Here is a 10,152-nt window from a genome sequence, read left to right as displayed (position 1 = left end):
GGCCAGCGGTGGATGACGTGTGATGGAAGTGATGTTGAATGTTCCTTTCCCTCAAGCTGTTTTTTTGGGGAAACATAAAGCTGAACTCCCGCCAGGAAGTGAATAATATTAGTGAGACTCTTACTGACCTGTTTCTTTTTTCCCATCATTCAGAGCCCCCACGTTTGTCCCTCATGCCCCCCTATCAGTGGTAGTTTCGGATTTGTGCATGGGTAGCATTGACGTGCTGACGGTGGGCGGGTGCCACTGCCTAGCACCTGGTCAGGACCCGCCCACAGCCGTAACAAACACGGTCCTCGGCGCACCGCTGCATGGCATCGTCCATTACCCACCCGCCAGGTCACTGCCTTCCCATGGAATCATGGGAAATGTAATCTTTATTGTCCTATACCACGGGCCCTCCAGCTGCGGTGAAACTACAAATCCCATCATGCATCTGCCTCGGGGAGTCATGTTGGTGGCTGTCAGTCCTTTGCCTCATGGGACTTGTAGTTGCACCAGCGCTGGAGGGCCGGAGTTTACCTACCCCTGCTGTAGGAAACATCGGATGTAGCAGCCTGCCCTTCGGATTGAGCACTACCTCCCCGCCCACATGGGGCAACACTGGACCAATCACCAGGACTATTGCATGAGGAAGGAGAATGATTTTCCCCTCGCCTCAGGTTCATTAAAATTGGTTCTCCTGTCATTTAAAGTGACAAACTCAGGAATTCAATCTTAAAAATACATTAGAGTCCCCGAGCAACAATGTATCTTATTTGTATCACTCCTCCAATCATCTGACACTGTCCTTCCCTCTGGAGGGGTGACTACGTCTGTTCCCCATGCTCCCTGTGCGTGTTGTAAAGTAGTCACCGCTCCAAGCTCGCTCCTGTGATGGACTACAATCTCAGAATTTGAACTGATTGGCTGTGCTGAGGCTCCTCCCTTTTCTGACCCCTGTTGTCTCTCAATGATGAGTTTTCATGTCTCTTCTCTGACATAGTTACTGGAGACATCCAACCTCTGAGGAGACTCTTCCCCCCCCCACTTTGAGTCGTTTCCCCTCCCACACCCCTGCAGAGTCCCCCATCCAACCTCTGAGGAGACTTCCTCCTTCTCCTTCCTGGATTGTATTCTTGCACGTGTCTTGTTTAGTAATTTGTACTGAGACTGTAGTCCATCCCGGGGGTGGGGAGGGGGGCGGAGCTCGGGGCGGTGACTACACACACACGGGGACCATGGGGGAACAGACGTAGTTAGAGATGTGCTGCAGATTTCCATGGAGCCTCCAGAGCTGCGTCTGAACATGTCTGTCTGGTCTCTCTCTCCGCAGGTGCCATCGAGAAGCAGAAACTGGTGTACATCCTGAACAGAGACGCGGCCGCCCGTCTGACCATCTCCTCCCCGTTGGAGGCTCATAAGGCCAACACTCTGGTGTACCATGTGGTGGGGGTGGATGTGGGCTTCGAGAACCCCATGTTTGCCTGTCTGGAGATGGACTATGAGGTGAGTCCCCTCCCACTTCCTGTTAGATGACTGAAGGTTGGTGGTCCACGTGATGAGTTCTCATGTCTCTTCTCTGACCATTTATTTGGAGACAATGTTACTCTGATGAGGCCTGTGCATGCGGGTGAAGCCTCGCTGCGGTATGACGCCTTGCTGCGTGGTGACACCTCATACTCTTATGGCATTGACCGTTACTTTTGTTCCGCAGGAAGCCGATAACGACCCAACCGGAGAGGCGGCTGCCAACACCCAGCAGACCCTGACCTTCTACGAGCTGGATCTGGGTCTGAACCACGTGGTGCGCAAATACAGCGAGCCTTTAGAGGAGCACGGCAACTTCCTGATCACGGGTGAGTGGGCGGAGTCTGCTTTCTCCACGTCGTCTGATAATACAGGCGGAGTTCCATCAGTCCTTATACAATCCTCTCTCGTCTCTCTCTCGTACAGTTCCCGGAGGCTCAGACGGTCCCAGCGGGGTGCTCATCTGCTCCGAAAACTACATTACCTACAAGAACTTCGGAGACCAGCCGGATATTCGCTGTCCAATCCCCAGAAGGCGGGTGAGTGCGTTGCGTTTGTAGACGAGGTCGATGTGGCGCAGCTTGTGTGATGAGTTTTCATGTCTCTTCTCTGAAACTCATGAAGAGGATGTAAATGTTCTGATCGGCTGCAGTCAGTACGCATCTAATGCAATATTTCAGCCCAGAAATGTCCGGGAATTCCATCTCTGCAATACCGGCCGTGTTCTGTAGTCTGTTGGGGTCAGTTTACACCTCCAGAGTGTCTGATATTACATTGCGCAATCATGAGGGCTTCATAATGGCGCCTGACTTCTGGCTGTATCAATGCCCTTCCTCTCCCGGCGGTGTCCGTCCTCCCCCTCTCTCCCATCGGTGTCCGTCCTCTCCCATCGGCGCCCGTCCTCTCCCATCGGCGCCCGTCCTCTCCCATCGGCGCCCGTCCTCTCCCATCGGCGCCCGTCCTCTCCCATCGGCGCCCGTCCTCTCCCATCGGCGCCCGTCCTCTCCCATCGGCGCCCGTCCTCTCCCATCGGCGCCCGTCCTCTCCCATCGGCGCCCGTCCTCTCCCATCGGCGCCCGTCCTCTCCCATCGGCGCCCGTCCTCTCCCATCGGCGCCCGTCCTCTCCCATCGGCGCCCGTCCTCTCCCATCGGCGCCCGTCCTCTCCCATCGGCGCCCGTCCTCTCCCATCGGCGCCCGTCCTCTCCCATCGGCGCCCGTCCTCTCCCATCGGCGCCCGTCCTCTCCCATCGGCGCCCGTCCTCTCCCATCGGCGCCCGTCCTCTCCCATCGGCGCCCGTCCTCTCCCATCGGCGCCCGTCCTCTCCCATCGGCGCCCGTCCTCTCCCATCGGCGCCCGTCCTCTCCCATCGGCGCCCGTCCTCTCCCATCGGCGCCCGTCCTCTCCCATCGGCGCCCGTCCTCTCCCATCGGCGCCCGTCCTCTCCCATCGGCGCCCGTCCTCTCCCATCGGCGCCCGTCCTCTCCCATCGGCGCCCGTCCTCTCCCATCGGCGCCCGTCCTCTCCCATCGGCGCCCGTCCTCTCCCATCGGCGCCCGTCCTCTCCCATCGGCGCCCGTCCTCTCCCATCGGCGCCCGTCCTCTCCCATCGGCGCCCGTCCTCTCCCATCGGCGCCCGTCCTCTCCCATCGGCGCCCGTCCTCTCCCATCGGCGCCCGTCCTCTCCCATCGGCGCCCGTCCTCTCCCATCGGCGCCCGTCCTCTCCCATCGGCGCCCGTCCTCTCCCATCGGCGCCCGTCCTCTCCCATCGGCGCCCGTCCTCTCCCATCGGCGCCCGTCCTCTCCCATCGGCGCCCGTCCTCTCCCATCGGCGCCCGTCCTCTCCCATCGGCGCCCGTCCTCTCCCATCGGCGCCCGTCCTCTCCCATCGGCGCCCGTCCTCTCCCATCGGCGCCCGTCCTCTCCCATCGGCGCCCGTCCTCTCCCATCGGCGCCCGTCCTCTCCCATCGGCGCCCGTCCTCTCCCATCGGCGCCCGTCCTCTCCCATCGGCGCCCGTCCTCTCCCATCGGCGCCCGTCCTCTCCCATCGGCGCCCGTCCTCTCCCATCGGCGCCCGTCCTCTCCCATCGGCGCCCGTCCTCTCCCATCGGCGCCCGTCCTCTCCCATCGGCGCCCGTCCTCTCCCATCGGCGCCCGTCCTCTCCCATCGGCGCCCGTCCTCTCCCATCGGCGCCCGTCCTCTCCCATCGGCGCCCGTCCTCTCCCATCGGCGCCCGTCCTCTCCCATCGGCGCCCGTCCTCTCCCATCGGCGCCCGTCCTCTCCCATCGGCGCCCGTCCTCTCCCATCGGCGCCCGTCCTCTCCCATCGGCGCCCGTCCTCTCCCATCGGCGCCCGTCCTCTCCCATCGGCGCCCGTCCTCTCCCATCGGCGCCCGTCCTCTCCCATCGGCGCCCGTCCTCTCCCATCGGCGCCCGTCCTCTCCCATCGGCGCCCGTCCTCTCCCATCGGCGCCCGTCCTCTCCCATCGGCGCCCGTCCTCTCCCATCGGCGCCCGTCCTCTCCCATCGGCGCCCGTCCTCTCCCATCGGCGCCCGTCCTCTCCCATCGGCGCCCGTCCTCTCCCATCGGCGCCCGTCCTCTCCCATCGGCGCCCGTCCTCTCCCATCGGTATCCGTCCTCTCCCATCGGTGTCCGTCCTCTCCGCTCTCCCGACGGTGTCCGTCCTCTCCCCTCTCTGTAGTCAGGGACAGCAGGGTGGGTGCGATGACGTTCACCACTCTGACACTGGGGGGGACCTCCCCAGTCACGTCTCCCGCCGACCATCTCCCTCTGGTAGATTTGCAGCGCATAGACTGCGGTCGTTCCCTTTCACTGCCCACAGCAATGTCCAGAAAGGCCCTGACGCTACAGGAGTCCCAAAGAATCATGGGATTTGTAGTTTCCGGGAGTTATGTGCCCAGCATACCGGAAGTTCCTCCAAGCACACGGTACTTGTAAACGGATCGGGGGGCGGGGGGGGGTTGTGTGCGTATTGCAGAGATGTGTTCATGTGATGATTCCCCCCCCCCAGGCATAGACTTGGTGATCCCAGACTGAGTGTTTGTTCTCCATTTGATTAGAACGATCTGGACGATCCGGAGCGCGGAATGATCTTCGTCTGCTCGGCGACACACAAAACCAAATCCATGTTTTTCTTCCTGGCTCAGACTGAGCAAGGCGACATCTTTAAGATCACACTGGAGACTGATGAGGATATGGTAAGGATCTGCCGGCCAGGAGGATTGGTAGTTTCTGCCCGAGTTTAGTTCTTTCTTCTCATGGTCTCTCCTCTCCCAGGTCACAGAAATCCGTCTGAAGTACTTTGATACCGTCCCCGTGGCTACTGCCATGTGTGTCCTGAAGACCGGCTTTCTTTTTGTAGCTTCGGAATTTGGAAACCAGTAAGTGACGAGCGCGCGGAGCTCTGTGTTAGATGACATACCGTGTATGTGTGACCTTCTGTATTAGATAAGAGTGTGTGTGTGTGTCCGTCTGTCCGTGTGTGTGTCCGTCTGTCCGTGTGTGTGTCCGTCTGTCCGTGTGTGTGTCCGTCTGTCCGTGTGTGTGTCCGTCTGTCCGTGTGTCTGTGTGTGAGAGATCTTGTGTGTACTAATAGTACACCCCGTCGTCAGTTATCTGTACCAGATCGCCCATCTGGGTGACGATGACGAGGAACCCGAGTTCTCCTCTGCGATGCCTTTAGAAGAGGGCGACACCTTCTTCTTCCTAGGCATAGACTTGGTGATCCCAGACTGAGTGTTTGTTCTCCATTTGATTAGAACGATCTGGACGATCCGGAGCGCGGAATGATCTTCGTCTGCTCGGCGACACACAAAACCAAATCCATGTTTTTCTTCCTGGCTCAGACTGAGCAAGGCGACATCTTTAAGATCACACTGGAGACTGATGAGGATATGGTAAGGATCTGCCGGCCAGGAGGATTGGTAGTTTCTGCCCGAGTTTAGTTCTTTCTTCTCATGGTCTCTCCTCTCCCAGGTCACAGAAATCCGTCTGAAGTACTTTGATACCGTCCCCGTGGCTACTGCCATGTGTGTCCTGAAGACCGGCTTTCTTTTTGTAGCTTCGGAATTTGGAAACCAGTAAGTGACGAGCGCGCGGAGCTCTGTGTTAGATGACATACCGTGTATGTGTGACCTTCTGTATTAGATAAGAGTGTGTGTGTGTGTCCGTCTGTCCGTGTGTGTGTCCGTCTGTCCGTGTGTGTGTCCGTCTGTCCGTGTGTGTGTCCGTCTGTCCGTGTGTGTGTCCGTCTGTCCGTGTGTCTGTGTGTGAGAGATCTTGTGTGTACTAATAGTACACCCCGTCGTCAGTTATCTGTACCAGATCGCCCATCTGGGTGACGATGACGAGGAACCCGAGTTCTCCTCTGCGATGCCTTTAGAAGAGGGCGACACCTTCTTCTTCCAGCCCCGCCCCCTGAAGAACTTGGTGCTGGTAGATGAGCAGGACAGCCTCTCCCCCATCATGAGCTGCCAGGTAGGTGGCTGTGGCGTAGTCTGGGCAGTGATGATGAGTTGGCTGATGATCGCTAGTTACAATGTCTCCGTCCCATAGATTGCTGACTTGGCGAATGAAGACACTCCTCAGCTGTACGTGGCCTGTGGCCGAGGTCCCCGCTCTTCTCTCAGGGTCCTGAGACACGGTCTGGAGGTGAGCATGGGGTGGGCTGTACGTCGGGATATTGCGCTCCGCTCGGCATCCTCTCGCTTTACTAACGATTTCTCTTCTTTTTAGGTGTCTGAAATGGCCGTCTCGGAGCTGCCCGGTAACCCCAATGCTGTGTGGACGGTCAGACGGCACATTGAAGGTATGTAGGGTGAAGCTCGGCGGGGTCACGGTCAGCGGTCAGCATATCACAATCTGTCCTTAAAGGGGAACTACGAGGTCGCGGCTTTCCCCCATAGTTCTCGTAAGGGTCACGGGAGGATACAAACTAGCGTCCTCCCGTCACCCTAGGCTCGGTATATAGGGAGCTACAGCTCGCGGTATACTGAGACGCCGCAGCCGGGACAATTATGCTGGGATCCGCCCAGCTGTGTGACAGCTGGCTCCGCCTATCTAGAGGCGGTGCCAGCTGTACCCTCCCCCGTCCGTTCCTCCAGTCAGCGCTGGAGGGGGGAATCCAGCCCCTCCCCTGTTACGGCAGAGAGCCGGCACAGGATCGAGAAGTGAGCGAACGCTGGTATATGCTCGCTCACCTCCCGATCTACTGAGCCGACCTGTGACAGTCTCATTGTCACATGTCGGCTAGAACTATGAGGTGAGTGAAAAGCACCCCCCCCCGCCCCCCTCATAGTTCTCCCTTAACATGTGGGAAACCTCTTTAGTTTTGGATGGAGTGGGAAAGGTTTAGAACCCCTGTCAGGTTTTTACTGCTCTCTAAGGTTCTATTGGTGAGATTTCCTGTCCTGTGACAAATGTTAGAAGTGAGTGCGTTGCGTTTGTAGACGAGGTCGATGTGGCGCAGCTTGTGTGATGAGTTTTCATGTCTCTTCTCTGAAACGCATGAAGAGGATGTAAAGGTTCTGATCGGCTGCAGTCAGTACGCATCTAATGCAATGCTTCCGCCCAGAAATGTCCGGGGGAAAATAAAAAATGCAAATACGTCTCCAATACCGGCGATCGATCGAAAGTTCGAACTTAACGAGTTCTGCGACCGCCTGACTTCCGGTTTCGTTAGAACTAAGAGGTTTGCCCAAGAAATTTGTTCTGCACGAGCGGCAGCCGTGGCATTGCCCTATACACATACAGCACAGCAATGAGCTCTACACATACAGCACAGCAATGAGCTCTACACATACAGCACAGCAATGAGCTCTACACATACAGCACAGCAATGAGCTCTACACATACAGCACAGCTCACTTGCCCCACTCAATATGGTCGATGTGGCGCAGCTTGTGTGATGAGTTTTCATGTCTCTTCTCTGAAACGCATGAAGAGGATGTAAAGGTTCTGATCGGCTGCAGTCAGTACGCATCTAATGCAATGCTTCCGCCCAGAAATGTCCGGGGGAAAATAAAAAATGCAAATACGTCTCCAATACCGGCGATCGATCGAAAGTTCGAACTTAACGAGTTCTGCGACCGCCTGACTTCCGGTTTCGTTAGAACTAAGAGGTTTGCCCAAGAAATTTGTTCTGCACGAGCGGCAGCCGTGGCATTGCCCTATACACATACAGCACAGCAATGAGCTCTACACATACAGCACAGCAATGAGCTCTACACATACAGCACAGCAATGAGCTCTACACATACAGCACAGCAATGAGCTCTACACATTCAGCACAGCAATGAGCTCTACACATACAGCACAGCAATGAGCTCTACACATACAGCACAGCAATGAGCTCTACACATACAGCACAGCAATGAAGTAATAAAATGAGCTAGGATCACACTAATCTAGCACATTATTAATCTCACTTGCCCCACTCAATATGGCCGCCGCTTGAGTGGGGCAACTCGCATTAATAACGCGCTGGATTAGTGTGATCCTAGGTCATTGCTGTGCTGTATGTGTATAGGGCAATGCCACGGCTGCCGCTCGTGCAGAACAACTTTCTTGGGCAAACCTCTTAGTTGTAACGAAGCCGGAAGTCAGCCGGTCGCAGAACTCAATAAGTTCGAACTTTCGATCGATCGCCGGGAGTGTTCTATAGTCTGGGGTGAGTTTATACCTCCAGAGTGTCTGATATCACATTGTGCAATCATTAGGGCTTCATAATGGCGCCTGACTTCTGGCTGTATGAAGGGAAGTGAGGGGGGGAAACTACAACAGTGACCAATAGAAAACCTCTGAGGCTGTTTATCTGATCTCACTTCCTGTCTGGTGAAACTGTTGTCATCAGGACAGGAAGTGAGGGGAAATTTCTGATGGAGCGCCCAAATAGTAGTAAAAACCTGACTGGGGTTCTATTCATCTCTATCCAGACGTTTTTGGCCAGACGCTTTTATGGAGATCTGTACTGAGGGAATAGGAAGGCGGCCATTAATGACCAGATACGGGAGGGTGAGGTCAGGAATTTCGCCTGCCTAGTCCTGGTCTGTAATGGTGCTGGAAGCAGCCCGGTGGTCGGCAGCAATGGCGTCCTCATTTCTCCCGAGTCTCCAGTGTGTTCTGATCTGTGATTGGAGGGGAGTGTGGGGTGCCTTCATCTCTGCAGCCTTCAGACCTGCGTATTGGGGTACAGAGGGATGGGGCAAGTGTGTATAGAGGGGAAGGGCGAGTGTGTATTGGGGTATAGAGGGGAAGGCGAGTGTGTATTGGGGTATAGAGGGGAAGCGAGAGTGTGTTGGGGTATAGAGGGGAAGGGCGAGTGTGTGTTGGGGTATAGAGGGGAAGGGCGAGTGTGTGTTGGGGTATAGAGGGGAAGGGCGAGTGTGTATTGGGGTATAGAGGGGAAGGGCGAGTGTATTGGGGGTTCAGTGGGGTGGGCGCCTCTCTATTTGGGGGTACAGGGAGGAATGGCATTGCACATCCCTCCCCAGCTCGCAGATCGGGACTCCCCGACCACCTAGGACCGTTGGGGGGGGATTTCGGGACCTCCGTGCCGCGTCTTGTGGCAGGAAGCTGTAACATCTTGTGATTTGTTGTCCCCTTCTGGCGCGCATACTAACTCTGGCTGGTACTTGGTGATGACACCCTCCCAATACCGAGCCTTTCTGTTTCTTCCACAGGTGTGTGCTGGTGGAGGAGGTGATGGTATAACCCCCCTCCACACATACAGGTGTGTATAGATCTCTTCTTATGTCACTTGTCGTCGGGCTTGGCAGAGGCCGGGCTTGTAATAAAGATGCTTCCGGTCACATGACCAATTCCCAGCTAGTTCCATCTTTCCGGTTTTATAACTTCCCGTATTGCTGTGATATCCGCATGGAGTATGAAGGTCTTCTATCCCCCGCGCCTCTACAATTAAACCTTCTGGTCCCGCAGGGGTGGGCATAGTGCACGTGGCGCTATGTCCCATTTAGATCAGCGCTGTGAATGCGGAGCTAGCATGGTTGATAGGTGCACCCCCCCCTTATGCCTCTACCTCTGATAGTCATGCTCGTGGCTGTCGGTTTGTAGTTCCACAACAGCCGGAGTGCCGAGGTTGCCCGTCCTCAGTTTTGATTGACGGCACTTGTCTCTGACACCCAGCACTGTCACTCAGAGGTAGGGGCGTGTCACTGCGCTTGTCATACACTGGACTGACTGACAGGGGGGAACCAGCAGCAGAGGGGGCGGTGACAACTGAACTCCGCAATACAGTCCAGCTTTGTACGGGGGCGGAGCTTGCAGCCATTGATAAAGATGTGATTTCTATTCAGTGTTTATCTAAAGCCGCGATCACTTTAACCTCCATGGCGGTAATCCCGAGTGCGGCTCGGGGGTTCATTTTCAGTACCATAAGCGGTAACCCCCCCGAGCCACACTCAGGATCACAGCGTAGCGTCACTTACCTTGTCCCTCGAGACCGCGCTGTGTCCTCCGGCCCATGCCGGCATCCGGGTTCCGCTCCTTGTACCTCGAGACCGCGCTGTGTCCTCCGGGTTCTGTCCCTTGCCTTGTCCCTCGAGACCGCGCTGTGTCCTCCGGCCCATGCCGGCATCTGGTTTTCGTCCCTCGAGACCGCG

General features: G+C 56.7%; 1 protein-coding gene across 1 annotated transcript in view; it reads left to right on the top strand.

Moving 5' to 3' along the window:
- Positions 1-10,152, top strand: part of SF3B3 (splicing factor 3b subunit 3) — a gene marked incomplete at its 3' end in the record, with an annotated part of 20,815 nt that overhangs the window by 2,109 nt on the left and 8,554 nt on the right. Inside the window, exons 3-10 of the mRNA XM_018575372.1 lie at positions 1,301-1,488; positions 1,697-1,838; positions 1,936-2,048; positions 4,594-4,731; positions 4,811-4,914; positions 5,845-6,010; positions 6,089-6,184; positions 6,269-6,341. Of these exons, the coding sequence (XP_018430874.1) occupies positions 1,301-1,488; positions 1,697-1,838; positions 1,936-2,048; positions 4,594-4,731; positions 4,811-4,914; positions 5,845-6,010; positions 6,089-6,184; positions 6,269-6,341 (1,020 nt within the window). The remainder of the gene's footprint in view (positions 1-1,300; positions 1,489-1,696; positions 1,839-1,935; positions 2,049-4,593; positions 4,732-4,810; positions 4,915-5,844; positions 6,011-6,088; positions 6,185-6,268; positions 6,342-10,152) is intronic.

The sequence above is a fragment of the Nanorana parkeri genome, unplaced genomic scaffold (genome assembly GCF_000935625.1).
Source record: "Nanorana parkeri isolate BGI_ZX_2015 unplaced genomic scaffold, ASM93562v1 scaffold3845, whole genome shotgun sequence".
NCBI lineage: Eukaryota > Metazoa > Chordata > Amphibia > Anura > Dicroglossidae > Nanorana > Nanorana parkeri.
The sequence above is the reverse complement of the archived record's forward strand: the minus strand, read 5'-3'. Positions and strand labels throughout refer to the sequence as shown.